The sequence below is a fragment of the Mauremys reevesii genome, linkage group 13 (genome assembly GCF_016161935.1).
Source record: "Mauremys reevesii isolate NIE-2019 linkage group 13, ASM1616193v1, whole genome shotgun sequence".
In the NCBI taxonomy this organism is placed as follows: Eukaryota; Metazoa; Chordata; order Testudines; family Geoemydidae; genus Mauremys; species Mauremys reevesii.
This window is the reverse complement of record NC_052635.1, coordinates 19,074,094-19,092,472: the sequence shown is the minus strand read 5'-3', so window position 1 is coordinate 19,092,472 and position 18,379 is coordinate 19,074,094. Positions and strand designations below refer to the sequence as shown.

The 18,379-nt window shown below is 51.4% G+C and overlaps 1 protein-coding gene across 4 annotated transcripts in view; it reads left to right on the top strand.

Moving 5' to 3' along the window:
* The first annotated feature begins 412 nt into the window (after positions 1 to 412).
* Positions 413 to 18,379, top strand: part of NDRG3 (NDRG family member 3) — a 119,372-nt gene continuing 101,405 nt past the window's right edge. For 2 of the 4 annotated variants that reach the window (XM_039498352.1, XM_039498351.1), the window contains exon 1: positions 413 to 551. In XM_039498352.1, coding sequence (XP_039354286.1) covers positions 508 to 551 — 44 coding nt within the window. In that variant the 5' untranslated portion in view covers positions 413 to 507. The remainder of the gene's footprint in view (positions 552 to 18,379) is intronic. The other 2 variants (XM_039498353.1, XM_039498354.1) reach the window with 2 other exon arrangements.

Sequence of the window (18,379 nt, the reverse complement as noted above, 5' to 3'; positions counted from 1 at the left end):
CCACGATTAGGGTGACCAGATAGGAACTGTGAAAAAACAGGACAGGGGGTGGGGGGTAATAGGCGTCTAGATAAGAAAAAGTCCCAAAAAACAGGACTGTCCTTTTAAAAACGGAACATTCAGTCACCCCAGCCGCCATGGACTGGGGGCTCAGCGTCTGCTCCGCAGCCAGGACAAGGTTCCAGGGAGTCTTTCCTGCCAGCGCCACAACGAGCTGGGGTGAGGGGAACTCACAGCCACCCAGGACCGGCAGCGGGACCGACCCTGCTAGACCGTGTCTCCAGCCCGGCCCCGGGGGCGTCGAGGGAAGAGGAGCCGCTGCCCACGCAGCCCCGCCCCCCGGTTCGCAGTGCCTCAGTCCGGCTGGGGGAGAAGGCGATTTCCCTTTTCCCTCAGCGCTGCCGCCGCCATCTTCTTTGTAGTTCGGAGACCTGCCACAGTTCTGCGCATGTGCGGGAGTCCCGAGCTCTTTGCCGTGCAGTGCGCAGGCGCGTCCAGCACTCACGCATGCTGTTGTCAGCGCCGGAGCTGCCTCTTCCCCTGCGATCCCGGTAAGAGCCGGGCGGGGCTCTTCCGCGGGCCCGGGCGCAGAGCGCCCCCTTCCCAGATACTGGGGGGGACGGCACCGCCGATCTCCGCAGCTCGGGCCTGGGGTGGGGGTGCGGGCTCTGGGCTCTCCCCGCCCGCTGTGCAGCAGGGTCCGCGCCGGGCGGGCGTCCCGACGCCTTGTAGCCGGTGCCTGCGCTGGGGTGGTCCCGGCGGCGGGGTGGCCGTGGCAGGCGCTCCCCGGCCCCGAGATGGGGACGGTCCTTTCCCCAGGCGGCGTGAGGCCGAAGGGCAGGACGCGATTCAGGAGAATGGGGAACTTCCCATGGGAGTCCGGCGGCTCCCTGGGAGCAGCGAGGCAGGGGACCGAGCAAGTGGCGGGGATGGGCGGTAGCTCTCCACCGCATCTGTAGTTTCAGGGCGAGTCTGTGCTGGGAGCCTACGCTGGTATAGTTGTGTCACAGGCGTGCGAGGGAGGTGATATATCGTCCAGACCGTCCGCGTAGACAGCGTTAAGTCCACGGAATAATCCTTCATCTTCCCGGGAGGCGGGTACGTGTGCTGACGGGAGAACCGCTTCCTTTGGCATAGTGTTTACACTGATGAGGCTGTGTCTACACTAGGGACCTTACAGCAGCGACTGCGCCGCTGTAAGGTCTCCTGCGTAGCTGCTCTGTGCTGATGGGAGTGAGCTCTCCGGCTGGCATAATTAAACCACCCCCAGCGAGTGGCGGTAGTTATGGCGGTAGGACAGTGTCTCCCTCCTACATAGCGTTGTCAGCTCCAGCGCTTTTGTCTGTGAAGCTTATGTTGGTGTGTGTGGGGGGTGTGTGTGTGTGTGTTTTTCACACCCCTGACCAACAAAAGTACTAGTGTAAACAGCCTTTAACCTACAGTGGTGCAGCTGCGCCTCCCTTGTATTTTAACTATAGATATACCCTCATACCTTAACAAAAGTTATCTCATGCTCAGGCAAATCGATTGTAATTAAGGCTGCTGCTGCTGAATTTCTTCAGACCTCTTGTTCAGTTCTTTGGATTGTTTAATGGTGCTAGTTGACTTTTTTTTGTCAGTTTTTTTTTCCCAATTAACTCCCAAAAGAGCTAAGGTTACAAACTTCTGGTATTCCAGTTCTCAGGCCTTCATCTCCATCAGTACTGATCCTGGGACTTTCAAAAGTGAGCAGAAAATTTCCATTAGAAATGGATTAAGTTGTAATAGGGTTCCTTTATCCCTGCTTGAGTTGTAAATAATGCGCGCAGATAAAAATCTTAAAACTCCACTCCTATAGGGGAATAGCTTGTAAATTTGGTAACCTGATATTGGAAACACTGGCTTCTGCACATCACCTGTGTTAAGTAACTGGCTACTTGCAGAAAGGATTCTTTCCCAGTTTTCTAGTTTCCTAAATCAGAGAAGCAATGCAGTGCAGGAAACTGCTAATTATTCTTTGAAGGAGTGATATTTAACCTTGGCTGCCAGAAATCTGCCAGCCTGGGATTGATAGGAGGGAAAAAAAGGGAAGAGAGAAGAAAGTCGAGAAGTGAAGTCCAGGGCCCAAATATCTGAGAAGTCCAGTCTCATCCCTATCTGACTTGTACTGGGGAGGGTGCTCCAGTTCCTACCAGGATGTTATGCCTGATCTTGGGCTTGAGCCTCTGCCCACCTCTCCTTGCTGAAAAGAAGAGAAGCCAGATGTCTTCTCCATATTAGCCAGACCTGACTGTTTAGGCAGGGCTGATTTTTACTACATCTTCCCCATCTTCTGTTTTTTGGGGTGTGCTCCAGTGCTTGCATCTGTTGCTACTCAAGGTTTTCCCAGGTAGCAGAATAAAATTGACATGACAGAACACTGAGCAGTAATGCAACTGTCAGTTTAGTTTCACTCTCCTGCTGCTGGGGAATAAGCATTGGCACTGTCTGTCTGCAAACTGAGCACAGCCTTGGTGTCTCATTCCAAAGGTTTTCTTTGCAAACAGAAGGGCTAGAAACATGAAAGGGTAGGTTCTGCCTGAATTACGTTTTTAGCTCCTCCCCTTATTCACCCCTAAGTGTTTTTCATGCCATGGTTTTCATAAATAATCTCTTTATATTCCCATTTTTTAAAGTATATTTTAAGGCTGTGTTCTCCATCTAGTTTACAGATGGATTGATTTATTCATTGAAATCATCCATGGGAGGCTATTGTTATGGAAGCCTTCATGTGCTGGGGAAAACTACGGCATAGATAAACCTTAGTCACTGATATATTGATTTTTTTTCTTGATCGCTCTGACTTCATTGAAGGTCAGCTGCAAATTAAAAAAATCAAATGACTTTAAAATATTGTGCTGAGAGCCTCTGATAAAGATAGGAAGGAATTCAGCACATCAGGAGTATGCAAAGTCTGCCTAAAAGTAATACTTTTTGGGAGATGAAAACAAGATGTTCCTTAAATCAGTGAGGTTTTGTCTAGAGGTAAGTGGGGAAAGGAGTTGGTTGTGACAATTTTTTCCTCATTTGCAGCTTCATAGAATCATAGAATCATAGAATCATAGAATTCAAGATCAGAAGGGACCATTATGATCATCTAGTCTGACCTCCTGCAAGATGCAGGGATCCACCCTCCCTAGCAAGTGAACCCTGCCCCATGCTTCGAGGAGCCAATCTTCCTGGGGAAAAAAATTCCTTCCCCCGACCAAATATGGCGGTCAGCTGAACCGAGCATGCGGGCAAGACTCTCCCCCAAACCTCTGGAAAAGGTTACATCATACCAGCACATAATTGACCTATTGACTAAAGCCCGTTATCTCCATAAACTTATCTAGCTTAATCTTAAAGTCGTGGAGGTCCTTACCTGTTCCAGTATTGCTCCCCTGATGGTTAGGAACCGTAATCATATCTCCTCTCATCCTTCTTTTAAGGAAAAAAAAAAAAAAGCTCCTCTCAAGTCTCTTTCATACGAAAGGCCCTCCATTCCTCGGATCATTCTAGTGGCCCTTCTTTGTACCTGTTCTAGTTTGAATTCATCCTGAATTTCATCCTGTTACTAATACTCCAGTTTACAAGGTCATCCAAATCTCTGGAGAATATCCCGATCCTCTTATCAGCCCACCCTACTCTTGGTTCCCAGGTCAGCAATAAATAGATAACTCCACTGTACCCCCCTCCAACGGACAGTTCCCTTCAATACTACACCTCTGCAGTCTCCTTTAACCAGCTCCTGATCTCCATCTTTTCCAATTTAACCAGTAATTGTCTAAAAAATCTGTTACTCTCTCAAAGAAACCATTCTCTCTTTTTTTTTTTTTTCATGACTTTGCATATACACAGATGTTTAGACTAACAGGCCTATAATTCCCGGGTTTTTTTTCCTTCTTGAATATAGGAACTACATTAGCTAATCTCCAGTCTATTCCTCTAGCCCTTCATTAGCCTCATTAAGAGGCAAGCAAAGTATTCAGATATTGATATTTGTGCCAAGATTATCCCCTAATCTCCACTCCATAAGTTTTTAAGCGGGTCCACTTCTTCTTTCTTGGTTTTCTTCCTATTTATATGGCTAAAACCCTTGCTCATCTGAGAGCCAAGTTCCCCCCCTACAACAATGTCTCACAAGGTCCTCGTTACTCACCAAAATCAAATCTAAAAACCATGATGATGAAGAATTCATTAGCTATATCACGAAAAAAAAAAGCTGCCTATTATTATTTTAGCATTTTTTTCCCAATCTATATCCGGGAAGTTAAAGTCCCCATGATCAAGCAGTTCCATTAAGAGCTCCCTATCCATCTCTCATTATTGATATACAGCTACCCCCACCCCTACCTTTTTTTCGGTCTCTTTCCTAAACAGCATACCCTTCCCCCTGTACTACTCCAGTCAGCAAAACGTTCCACCATGTTTCTGTTATTTCCTCGATATCCGTTTCATCCTTTTTTTTTTGTTGGGCTCCTCTCCTCTTTTTTTTTTACCGGGTATGGACACAGTACTTCCAGTATGACTTGTAGATCTAGAATCTGTCCCCAGTGTCTAGTTTAAAAGCTTTTTAATCAGATGAGCCAGCCTCCTCCTAGAAGTCTACTGAGAACAGTTGTCTGTCCCCAGCCTCCCAGTGCCCATACATCCCAAAGCCCTCCTTACAGGTAGAATCCCACTGAAGATCACATGATCAAGGTTCTCTTACCGCTCCTCTTAGGATCCTTTTCAACCTCAGGTCCATCCCATTTTTTTTACCACCAGACAGCACACCCCTCTGTTCTCCGGATCGGCCCTGGTCACAGGCCTGTCCAACCTAATCACAGACCCTGCCCTTCGCCTGGGGACAGCACGGTCCTCTAACATTCCTATCATCCCTTGGTTCCCCTTAAGCCATCCTGTATCTCCCTGGCCCAAACTTGGTGCTACTTTCATCGACTCCTCCCTTTATCTATGGACTGTCAGTTACCACTTGCTGTACCCCTTCCTCATTCTCCAAACCTTCAAACCTGTTCCTTTAATTTCCCCCCCTCACTGGCTCTCCTTTCCTTGGCCTGCTTCTCACGGTCACATGCTTCCTCTGGTGGTCCCCCTTCCCCTCAGCCCAGCCCCCCCCCCCCCCCCCCCCCCCCCCCCTCAGTTACTGCTTGCCATTGCTCCCCCCTGTGCCCCCTTCTGTTCTCTATCAGGGTTTCCACCTGCAGCTCTAGGCCCTGGATCTTTTCCTCCAGCAGCTCTATTAGGCTTCATTTGGCTCTGTGTCTATATTTACCTGATATTAATGTAAGGCAGAATGAGTTATTAAAAAATATGGTGGTTGTTAAATTAACTGCTTCTGGGACCATATTAAACATTCTCATAAAATTCTGTGCTGTAAGAGACCAACTGTTTGGTCCAATCAACCCCACATGCAACACTGTCACTTCTAAGGAAGGTTACAAGTGTTCAGTTAGTCTGAGGGTTTGGCTACACTTGCAGCTGTACAGCGCTGGGAGTTAAAGCTGTCTTCATACAGCTGTGTAGGGAAAGTGCTGCAGTGTGGCCACACTGACAGCAACCAGCGCTGCAGTGTGGCCACATTTGCAGCGGTGTTGGGAGTGGTGCATTATGGGCAGCTATCCCATTCTGGCGCCGTGGGTTGTGGGAAGGGGGCGGAGGGTGCGGGTCATTCTGGTTCCTGTCCCAACGCCCCGTGATGCATTGCTTCACATCCCAGCAATCCCTGTGTTTCCATCCACATTTGGTGCCATCTTTGCACGGTTTCTGTGTTCCGTTTCGGTCTGTGGGAAATGGAGCCCGAACTGCTGAGGAATATGCTGACGAGTCTCGCCAGCACATCACGTTTGGCAGTTGAGCTATTGCTTAAGATCCAAAGTGACAGTGAGGAGTCCGGCAATGATAGCGAGTTGCATAATGCGTACAACACGAAATTGCATGTGGCATTCACAGACATGCTCAGCACCGTGGAACGTCGCTTTTGGGCTCGGGAAACAAGCACTGACTGGTGGGATCACATCGTCATGCAAGTCTGGGATGACGAGCAGTGGCTGCAGAACTTTCGGATGAGAAAAGCCACTTTCATGGGACTGTGTGAGGAGCTTGCCCCCACCCTGCGGCGCAAGGACACGAGATTGAGAGCTGCTCTGCCGCTGGAGAAGCGCGTGGCTATTGCAATCTGGAAGCTGGCAACTCCAGACAGTTACCAGTCGGTCGCGAACCAGTTTGGAGTGGGAAAGTCGACCGTTGGAATCATGTTGATGCAAGTTTGCAGGGCCATTAATCGCATCCTGCTAAGAAGAACCGTGACTCTGGGGAACGTGCAGGACATTGTGGATGGCTTTGCACAAATGGGTTTCCCTAACTGTGGAGGGGCGATAGATGGGACACACATACCTATTCTGGCACCACCCCACCTACCATCCGAGTACATTAATCGGAAGGGGTATTTCTCTATGGTTCTCCAGGCGCTTGTGGATCACCATGGGTGTTTCATTGACATTAATGCAGGTTGGCCCGGAAAGGTGCATGACGCACGCATCTTTCGGAACGCTGGCCTCTTCAGGAAGCTGCAGGCCGAAACTTTTTTCCCAGACCAGAAGATCACATTAGGGGACATTGAAGTGCCCATTGTGATCCTTGGAGACCCCGCTTACCCGTTAATGCCGTGGCTCATGAAACTGTACACAGGGAGCCTTGACAGCAGCAAGGAACAGTTCAACTACAGGCTGAGCTGGTGCCAAATGACTGTGGAGTGTACTTTTGGCCGTTTAAAGGGGCACTGGCGATCTCTGTATGGGAAGTTGGACTTGGGGGAAAGCAGCATTCCCGCGGTTATATCCGCGTGCTGTACCCTCCATAATATTTGTGAAGGGAAGGGTGAAAGATTGAGTCAGGCATGGACCTCCGAGGTTTAACGCCTGGAGGCTGAATTTGCACAGCCAGAGAGCAGGGCTACTAGAGAGGCCCAGCACAGGGCTGCAAGGATTAGGGATGCCCTGAGGGAGGAATTTGAGGCTGAAAACCAACATTAATGTTTGGTGCCTTGCATGGGAGCGAAGTGCAGTGGTTACAATGTTAGTAGGAATCTGTGTTTCCTAAGCTGATTTGCAGTGCCTGTTTCTTTCCTGGGCTACGGTATCTTTAACTTTCTGCAATAATAAAGACAGTTTTCAAAGCCAAAAATTCATTTATTGAAGAGACACAACTTTTTTGGAATCTGAAAGGGCAAGGGGTGGGGTGGGGAACTGTACAATCACAGTGTCATAAACAGATAGTTAAGGGTTAATGTCTCTTTTACGTGTAAGGGGTTAACAAGCACAGTGAACCTGACGGACAACTGACCAGAGGACCAATCAAGGGACAAGATAATTTCAGATCTCTGTGGAGGGAAGTCTTTGTTTGGGTTCTGTGTTGGCGGGGGTTGTTCTCTCTTGGGATTAAGAGAGACCAGACGTACATCCAGGCTCTCCAAGCTTCCTGAAATATTCTCTTCTATTCAGTATAGTAAGTATTAGAAAGGCGGATTAGTCTTTTGATTGATTTCTGTATTTGCAAATGTGTGTTTGCTGGAACAATATTTTACCTCTTTGCTGTACTTGGTGGTAGAGGTGGGATTTTTTAGGAACCAAAAGCCAGATTTTTTTTTTCCTCCTTTGAGATGCCGCGGAAGCAGTGAGGAAACATACCCTGAGGGCAGAGATAAAGGTTTTTCTAACAAGGTTTTGTTAGAAGGACATTTCCAGCTGTGCTTTAGCTGGGAGGTAATTAGCAGTTTGCAAGAGACAGGTTACAAACCAGTTTTTCTGGTCCCTTGTCAGCCAGCAAACACCAGCAAGAGACATTTGCAAATGAAAAGTTTTGTTTTGTTTTAATTCAGTCGGGAATAGAAAGAGTAGGAAACTGTAAACCAAACAGCTTAAGCTGAGGCATCCCAGTTCAGTAAACTGTAAAGGGGTGTGGCCAACACCAGAAAGCAGAAAAAATGAGTACCAAGGAAGCATCTAGACTGGAAGCAAGACAAAAAGAACTGGAATTAAAAAAAAAAAAAAGGAATTAAAAATAAAACTCAAGGAGATAGAAATAAAAGAAAAAGCCAAAGAGGCTGACCACAGGAGTGAGATGGAGAAGCGGGAGGCTGACCACAGGAGAGAGCTGGAGCTCCAGAGGGAGGCCCACCAGCAGGCCCTGGAATTGGCAAAGGCTAAGCCAGATGTTCCAGCCAACCCTAACAACCCTTCTCCAGGCACTGTTTCCCATCCCAGGCAATTTCCCACCTACAAGGCAGGTGATGACACTGAGGCCTTCTTAGAAAATTTTGAAAGGACCTGCCATGGGTACAATATCCCTGAAGAACAGTACATGATAGAGCTGAGGCCACAGCTCGGTGGACCCTTAGCAGAGGTGGTGGCTGAAATGCCTAAGGACAACATGAACGATTATAAACTGTTTCAATCAAAGGCCAGAATCAGAATGGGGCTAACACCTGAGCATGCCCGTCGGCGGTTCAGAGCCCTAAGGTGGAAACCAGATGGGTCATTCCCCAGACACGCCTACTACATTGACAAAAATTGGAATGCATGGATATCAGGAACAAAGGTTCAAAATTTTGAAGAGCTGTCCCTCCTGATGAAAATGGGACAGTTCTTAGAGGGTGTTCCTGAGCAAATAGAAAGGTAGATCCTAGATGGGAAACCCAAAACTATAACCGAGGCAGGGGAGATTGGAGCCAAATGGGTGGAAGTGACAGAAAAAAAAAGATACTAACAAGGGGAGCGAATATAACAAGGGGCAAGCTGACAATAAACCCTACCACCGGGGGCCACCCAACACCCCAGCTACAACCCAAGGAAAGCCCCAGACTACCTATAGTCCCACCTCACCAGTCTCCAGCAACCCACCTCGGCCCAGTGACCAGTCAGCTGGGCGATGTTTTAAATGTAATGAACTGGGACATATAAAGGCCAACTGCCCTAAGAATCCCAATCAAGTACAGTTCATTATACCACCATCACACCAAAGATCTCCAGGCCGAGATGCCTCTCAAATACCCCCGGAGCAAAGGGAAACCTTGAGAGTGAGCGGAAAGAAGGTTATCGCGTGGAGAGACACTGGAGCACAGGTGTCAGTTATCCACCAATCCTTAGTGGACCCCAAATTCATCAACCCAGAGGCCCAAGTAACAATTTGTCCATTCATGTCAAAATCTGTAACCTTGCCTACAGCTGAATTGCCTGTCCAGTACAAGGGGTGGTCAGGAAGGTGGACTTTTGCTGTCTATGACAATTATCCCATCCCCATGCTACTGGGGGAAGACTTGGCCAACCATGTAAAGCTGGCCAAGAGGGGGGGAGTGGTCACCCGCAGCCAGGCCAAGCAAACTTCCACTCCCATCTCTGTTCCTGAGCCGTCCACCAAGGCCCCGTCTGTGTTACCAGAGACCCAGACAGAGGTGGTGGAACCAGATCCCCTGCCAACAACTACAACAGCCATAGTGCATCCAGTCTCAGAACCGAAACTGGAAAAGCAACCAGCAGCAGAACCATTGCCATCGCTTGCAAACCCATCTCCAACCCCAACGCCAGAGGGTCTGAACTGGCAGAAGCAGCAGACAACCATACCCAAGAGGCTCAGCCAGAACCTAAAATATCACCTAGTGCACCAGCGGAGAGCGGTTCACAATCAAAGGAAACAACCTCATCACCTACATTGCTTCCAGAGGGACCACGCCCAAGTCCACAGTCTAAGGAGGAACTGGTGTCTCCAGCCTCAAGAGAACAGTTCCAGACTGAGCAGGAAGCCGATGACAGCCTTAAGAAAGCTTGGGTGGTGGCACGGAGCACCTCACCGCCTCTCAGCTCTTCTAACCGATCCCGGTTTGTTGTAGAACAAGGACTTTTATACAAGGAGACTCTTTCTGGTAGACACCAGGAAGGCTGGCATCCTCAAAAACAGTTGGTAGTTCCAACTAAGTACCGGGAAAAGCTCTTAAGCTTGGCCCATGATCATCCCAGTGGCCATTCTGAGGTGAACAGAACCAAAGACAGGTTGGGGAAGTCCTTCCACTGGGAGGGAATGGGCAGGGACGTTGCCAATTATGTCCGGTCTTGTGAGGTGTGCCAAAAGGTAGGAATGCCCCAAGACCAGGTCAAGGCCCCTCTCCAGCCACTCCCCATAATTAAGGTCCCATTTCAGTGAGTAGCTGTGGATATTATGGGTCCTTTCCCAAAAAAGACCCCCAGAGGAAAGCAATACATACTGACTTTTGTGGACTTTGCTACCCGAGGGCCAGAAGCAGTAGCTCTAAGCAACACCAGGGCTAACACTGTGTGCCGGGCCTTAACAAACATTTTTGCCAGGGTGGGTTGGCCCTCAGACATCCTTACAGATTCAGGAACTAATTTCCTGTCAGGGACCATGAAAAACCTGTGGGAAGCTCATGGGGTGAATCACTTGGTTGCTACCCCTTACCACCACCAAACCAATGGCCTCGTGGAGAGGTTTAATGGAACTTTGGGGGCCATAATACGTAAATTCGTGAATGAACACTCCAATGATTGGGATCTAGTGTTGCAGCAGTTGCTTTTTGCCTACAGGGCTGTACCACATCCCAGTTTAGGGTTCTCACCATTCGAGCTTGTGTATGGCCACGAGGTTAAGGGGCCATTACAGTTGATGAAGCAGCAATGGGAGGGGTTTACGCCTTCTCCAGGACTTTGTAAGCAACCTACATTCTGGACTTTGTAAGCAACCTACAAAGCACCCTACAACATTCTATAGCCCTTGCTAAAGAAAACCTAAAGGATGCTCAAACAGAGCAAAAGGCCTGATATGATAGACATACCAGAGAGCGTTCCTTCAAGGTAGGAGACCAAGTTATGGTCTTAAAGGCGCAACAGGCCCATAAGATGGAAGCGTCATGGGAAGGCCCATTCATGGTCCAAGAGCGCCTGGGAGCTGTTAACTACCTCATAGCATTTCCTAATTCCTCCTTAAAGCCTAAAGTGTACCATGTTAAGTCTCTAAAGCCCTTTTATTCCAGAGAATTACAGGTTTGTCAGTTTACAGCCCAGGGAGGAGATGACGCTAAGTGGCCTAAAGGTGTCTACTTCGAAGGAAAAAGTGATGGTGGCGTGGACGAGGTGAACCTCTCCACAACCCTGGAACGTCTGCAGCGGCAACAGATCCAGGAGCTGAGCACTCGCTTCGCCCCCTTGTTCTCAGCCACCCCAGGACAGACTGAACGAGCATACCACTCCATTGACACAGGTAATGCTTACCCAATTAGAACCCCACCCTACCAGGTGTCTCCTCTTGCCCAAGTTGCTATAGAACGGGAGATCCAAAACATGCTAAAGATGGGTATCATCCGCTCCTCTACCAGTGCATGGGCATCTCCAGTGGGTCTAGTTCCCAAACCAGATGGGAAAATACGCTTTTGCGTGAACTACCGTAAGCTAAATGCTGTAACTCGTCTCGACAACTATCCAATGCCACGCACCGATGAGCTATTGGAAAAACTGGGATGTGCCCAGTTCATCTCTACATTAGATTTAACCAAGGGGTACTGGCAAGTACCACTAAATAAACCCGCCAAAAAAAAGTCAGCCTTCATCACTCATGCAGGGGTGTATGAATTTAATGTGCTTCCCTTCGGGCTGCAAAATGCACCCGCCACCTTCCAAAGGCTGGTAGATGGTCTACTAGCAGGATTGGGAGAATATACAGTTGCCTACCTTGATGATGTGGCCATTTTTTCTGATTCATGGCCCGAACACCTAGAGCACCTGGAAACAGTCTTGGAGCGCATCAGGTAGGCAGGACTCACTGTTAAGGCCAAAAAGTGTCAAATAGGCCAAAACAGAGTGACTTACCTAGGGCACCAGGTGGGTGAAGGAACAATCAACCCCCTACAGGCCAAGGTGGATGCTATCCAAAAGTGGCCTGTCCCAAAGTCTAAGAAACAGGTCCAATCCTTCTTAGGCTTGGCCGGATATTACAGGCGATTTGTACCACACTACAACCAAATCGCTGCTCCACTAACTGACCTAGCCAAAAAAACACAGCCAAATGCAGTTAAGTGGACTAATGAGTGTCAAAAAGCCTTTACCCAGCTTAAGGCGACGCTCATGTCTGACCCTGTGCTAAGGGCCCTGGACTTTGACAAACCCTTCCTAGTAACCACCGATGCATCTGAGCGGGGTGTAGGAGCAGTTCTAATGCAGGAAGGACCGGATCACAACTTCCATCCTGTCGTGTTTCTCAGCAAGAAACTGTCTGAGAGGGAAAGCCACTGGTCAATCAGTGAAAAGGAATGCTACGCCATTGTGTACTCCCTGGAAAAGCTACGCCCATACGTTTGGGGATGGCGGTTCCAGCTACAAACCGACCATGCTGCGCTAAAATCGCTCCATACTGCCAAGGGAAACAACAAACAACTGCTTCGATGGAGTTTAGCTCTCCAAGATCTTGATTTTGAAATTCAACACATTTCAGGAGCTTCCAACAAAGTAGCTGATGCACTCTCTTGTGAGAGTTTCACAGAATCAAATGGTTAAAAAGTGTTCTCAAAATGTAAAAAAGTCTTGTAGTTACATAATTAGTAGTATATGTAAAGGTGCATGTGTTTTATTAATCTGTTTATTTTAAGGTTTTAGAAAAAAAAAATCACCGCCAGTGTGCGATTTGGGGGGGCGTGTCATAAACAGATAGTTAAGGGTTAATGTCTCTTTTACGTGTAAGGGGTTAACAAGCTGTGATGGAGTAGGAAGCACAGACGGTCTGTGTGGGGGAGGGGAGAGCCAGAGGTTTAGGTGAGATGCAGGAATTCAACCTGTGAGCTGAGCTTGGCCTGGGGGAGGGGAGGTGACACCTCTGGCCAGGGGAGACAAAGGAAAGAGGCGGAGGAGAGAGGAGGGGCCGGAGAGGACTGGGAGACGGGAGTGGGCTGAAGAAGAGAGGGGAGCAGGGAGACCGAGCTCTGATCCCCGGGGGGGGGGCTGTGAGGCCCCCCCAAGATGGACCTAACCGGGGGGATCTGGTTATCTGTGCCTGCAAGACCTGTGTTGGACTGTGTTCCTGTCGTCTAAATAAACCTTCTGCTTTACTGGCTGGCTGAGAGTCCTGGTGAATCGTAGGGAGCACGGGGGTGAAGGGCCTGGTTCCCCCACACTCCGTGACAACTGGTGGCAGTGGTGGGATCGACGGCACCCCGTGGACGGCGCTTCCTGCAGTAAGTGACTGGGGAGCAGTAAAACGAAGGGGCGATTCACCCCTGGGCGAGTGTGACCAGAGAGCAGGACTTTGCAGTAACAGGGTCCCCCGGGGGATCACAGCGAGCGATCCCAGGGGCGGAGGAGTCTGCAGCCCGACCCTGGCAGAGAGGTGGTGACCTCAAGGACTGGCACACTAGGGGTCCCCCTGGAACCCGTGGGGAGCGGCGAGCACCCCGGCCTGCGAGCGGCCAGCAGGAAGATGTATGCCACGCAACGCAAGTGGGAGCTGGTGGAGCTGTGCAAGCAGAGGGGGCTGCGCCATGGGAAGCTCACCAAGGCCCAGCTGATTGCCCGGCTGGAGGAGAGAGATCGCAGGGATGAACCGGTCCCTGTCTCTGCGGGAAGCAGCCAGGCAGATGCAGCACAGGCTTCAGTGTCTGGACCCGCTGGGAGTGGGCAGCTGGCCGCTGAGGGCTCCCCGAGACCCCCCACCCCTAGGCGTAGGGGGAGGGGGAGCCCAGCGACTACCGAGGGCTCAGTGGCCAGCAGGGGATCGTCCCGGCGGAGCTCCCTGTCCCTGGAGCGGATGCGGATGGAACATGACAGGGAGCTGAGACGGGAAGAGCTCGAGTTAAGGAGGCAAGAGCTGAAGGAGCGGGAGAACCAGCGTAAACACGAGGAGAAGCAGCGTGAACATGAGCTGGCCATGGCCCAGCTGAAAAGCAGGAAGGCCCCGGCTGCGGTGAGCGAGGGGGGGCCCAAGCCTACAAAGAGCTTCGATAAGAGCTTCCTGGCCCGGCGTAAGGAGGGGGAGGACATAGACACTTTCCTGACGGCCTTTGAGAATGCCTGCGAGCTGCACGAGGTGGACCCCGCAGACAGGATCCGGTGCCTCACCCCCTTACTGGACCCCACCGCCGTGGAGGTGTACAGCCGAATGAAAGGGGCGGAGGCGCGGGACTACAACCTGTTCAAAGAGGCCCTACTCCGCGAGTTTGGGCTGACCCCGGAGATGTACCGGAAGAAGTTCCGGAGTCAACGTAAGACCCGGGAGGGCACATACCTGCAACTGGTCAACCGGGTGCAGGGATACGCCCGCAAGTGGACAGCTGGGGCCCAAACTAGAGAGGACCTGCTTGACCTAGTCGTACTGGAGCACCTGTATGAGCAGTGCCCATCCGACCTGAAGCTGTGGTTAATGGACCAGAAGCCGGAGAATCTGCAGCATGCAGGCCAGCTGGCCGACGAGTTTGTGGACAGTCGGGCAGGGGATGGCAGGGAGTCGTGTCGAAGGAGCAGGTCTGCCTCGACACAGAGAGAGAGTCACCATGGGACCTCCCAGAAGGAGCCGAGGGAGAGCCCCCACCAAAGGGAAACATCTGGTGTCAGGTCCAGCCGTCCCACTCGAGGGGACCCACAAGACATGGGCTGCTATCAATGTGGCCAACCGGGCCACATACGGGCCCAGTGCCCCAAGCTCCGGGACAAACTGAGCAGACCAACCCCACACCAGGTCAACTTGGTGGAGACCCAGCCGGATGAGGGGCAGCGTTCGCAGGAAAGGGGGGCGGGCCGCGTACCCCCTGCGAAGGAGGGAGGGGGGCCCCGGGTTGACCCCTCCGAGGGGCTGGATGCTCCCAGCCCTGAGTTTGGGGTTTACAGGGTGGGCACGGGACTACCCCTCCGGAGTGAGTGCCTTGTTCCCCTGGAGGTAGACAGGAAGGAGGCTACTGGGATACGGGCGCAGAGGTGACGCTGGCCCGGCCGCAGGTGGTGGGCTCAGATCGGATGGTGCCCAACACCTACCTGACCCTGAGAGGTGTGATCGGGACCCCATTCAGGGTGCCTGTGGCGAGGGTACACCTAAAGTGGGGGGACAAGGAGGGCCTCAAGGACGTGGGGGTGCACCCACATTTGCCCACGGAGGTGTTAATGGTGGGGGGACCTCGAGGACTGGCCAAGTAACACCCAGGGTACCCTGCCCGTGAACCGTAGTCAGGGTCGACGCAGGGCTCTGCACCCTGACCCCGGGGAAAGTACTCTGGCCGAGACACCGGACCCTGACCCGGTGGGGAGGGAACGCCCAGGGACAGGGCTCAGAGAGGCTGTGGCCCCAGACCCAGCCGGTGAGAGAGAGCAGATCCCCGCCCCTGCCCCAGTAGCTGAGTACCAGGCCGCGGTGCGGGAAGACCCCTCCTTGCGGAGGATAGGGGACCTGGCCAACCTCGGGGGGGGGGACAGACCATGGGACGAGGTGGCCGGAAAAGGTTCCTGTGGGAGAAGGGGCTCCTGTACCGAGAATGGGCTCCCCCAGGGAAGATGGAGTCAGGGGGGATCAGGAGGCAGCTGGTGGTACCCCAGGAGTATCGCCACCAGCTGCTGTGCCGGGCCCATGACATTCCCCCCTCAGGGCACCAGGGAGCCTGGCGTACCCAGCAGCGGCTGCTGCAGAACTATTACTGGCCTGGGGTCTTTGCCCATGTCCGGCAGCACTGCCGCTCCTGTGACGTCTGCCAGAGGGGGAGGAAGGCCCGGGACAGGGGGGAGATGGCTGTAAGGCCCTCGCCCCGCCCCGAGGAGCCTGTCCAGAGGGGGGCCAGGGTCAGAAGGGGGGCTCTGAACCGAGAGAGCCCAAATCACAGCCCCCCAGACTGGAACGTGGGGAGAAGGCCCTGGCCCAGCGTGCACCCCAGGGGTACTGGGGTGGGGAAAGGGTGCGGGCGGCATAAGGTTGTAGGTGGGTCCGAACTTCCCCGGGTCACTAGCTGGAGTGACCCCGCTCAGTTCAGTCTCGGAGGGGGGAGAGGTGTGATGGAGTAGGAAGCACAGACGGTCTGTGTGGGGGAGGGGAGAGCCAGAGGTTTAGGTGAGATGCAGGAATTCAACCTGTGAGCTGAGCTTGGCCTGGGGGAGGGGAGGTGACACCTCTGGCCAGGGGAGACAAAGGAAAGAGGCGGAGGAGAGAGGAGGGGCCGGAGAGGACTGGGAGACGGGAGTGGGCTGAAGAAGAGAGGGGAGCAGGGAGACCGAGCTCTGATCCCCGGGGGGGGGGGCTGTGAGGCCCCCCAAGATGGACCTAACCGGGGGGATCTGGTTATCTGTGCCTGCAAGACCTGTGTTGGACTGTGTTCCTGTCGTCTAAATAAACCTTCTGCTTTACTGGCTGGCTGAGAGTCCTGGTGAATCGTAGGGAGCACGGGGGTGAAGGGCCTGGTTCCCCCACCCTCCGTGACACAAGCTCAGTGAACCTGACAGACACCTGACCAGAGGACCAATCAAGGGACAAGATAATTTTAAATCTCTGTGGAGGGAAGTCTTTGTTTGGGTTCTGTGTTTGGGGGGTTGTTCTCTCTTGGGATTAAGAGAGGCCAGATGTACATCCAGGCTCTCCAAGCTTCCTGAAATATTCTCTTCTATTCAGTATAGTGAGTATTAGAAAGGCGGATTAGTCTTTTGATTAATTTCTGTATTTGCAAATGTGTGTTTGCTGGAACAATATTTTACCTCTTTGCTGTACTTGTACTTATGCTAGAGTCCCTCTAGTTTTTATAAGCTGTATACCCTGTAAGCATTTCCTTCCTGATTTTACAGAGATAGTTCTTACTTTTTCTTTCTTTAATTAAAAGCTTTTCTTTTTAAGAACCTGTTTGATTTTTCCCTTGTTTGAGACCCCAGGGGATTAGTCTGACTCACCAGGGATAGGTGGGGGGAAGAGAGGAGGGGGGAAGGTGAATCCCTCTTTGTTTTAGATTCAAGGAGTTTGAATCAAAGAAGTTTTCCCTGACGACCAAGGGAGGGAAAGTCTGGGAGGGGGAATGGTTTATTTCCCTTTGTGTTAAGATCCCAGGAGTTTGGATCTGGGTTCCCCCCGGGAAAGGTTTGGGGGAACAGAGAGTGTGCCAAAACACTATATTTTTGGCTGGTGGCAGTGTTACCAGATCTAAGCTAGGATTTAAGCTTAGAAGCATCCATGCAGGTCCCCATCTTTTGGACGCTAAAGTTCAAAGGTTTGCATATGTCCTGTCTGGAGTGCTGTGCAATGACTGCTGCACTTCAGAATGGCTATACTGCATGGTGATGGGGATTGAGTGCAGAGGGTAAGGGTCGTAGTTCTCAGGGCTGGTTGGTGAACGTACAGGTGTTGGAGGCAGCTGGTGGCGGTAAGAACCCGGATGCTGGGGAAGGGGGTGTGGCGCTAACATGGGGGTACAAGGGAAAGAGGTTTGGGACAAGGGTGGCAGGGGGGGCCAGTGGCGGTACTGCTCTGCCTGCATGGCTACAAGCGCCTGGAAAGAGTCTGCTTGGCGCTTCAGGATGCTTATCAGCCACTCCGCGCATTGCTTCCTTTGCGCTGTGTTTTCCTTGCAGATCCTGCTTTCCCTCTCCCTCCACTCCTGCGCTTTTTGATTCTCTGTGAGAGATTGCTGCATCACTTCTTGCAGCATGTCGTCTTTGCTTTTTCGCGGCTTCTTCTGGAGGTTTTGTAGTCTCTCAGCAAGGTTGCATCTGTAAAGGCAAAATGCAATGCTTAACAGAGGCAGCATTGTTTATACCAGACAGAGTAATTCCCCCGCATTGAAGCAGGGCACATTAACAGTCTTCGCAATAGCATAATTTTCCCATCCCAAAGAGAGCGCATATAACCCATGGGAGCCCCGAAATGGTGAGTAAGGGGGACTGATTGGTTCAGGGCTGTACTGGGGTTTCTGTGCATTGGGGAAAGCAAACAGCTGCAGGGGGCACCTACACTGAACACTATCCCAACATTTTCCACAGGAGTTTATCCTGGAAGATATCTCGCTGCTGCGGGTCACCTGGGAAGTACGTGAGGGGAAAAAAAGTGACCCGGGTAACTACAGGCCTGTTAGTTTAACATCTGTAGTATGCAAAGTCATGGAAAAAATTTTAAAGGAGAGAGTGGTTACGGACCTTGAGGCCGATGGCAACTGGGACAAATTACAGCATGGTTTCTGAAGGTAGATCGTGCCAAACCAACCTGATCTCCTTCTTTGAGAAAGTAACAGATTTTTTAGACAAGGGAAATGCGGTGGATCTAATATATCTTGATTTCAGTAAGGCGTTTGATACGGTACCGCATGGGGAATTACTGGTTAAATTGGAAAAGATGGGGATCGAAATGAAAATCCAGAGGTGGATAAGGAGCT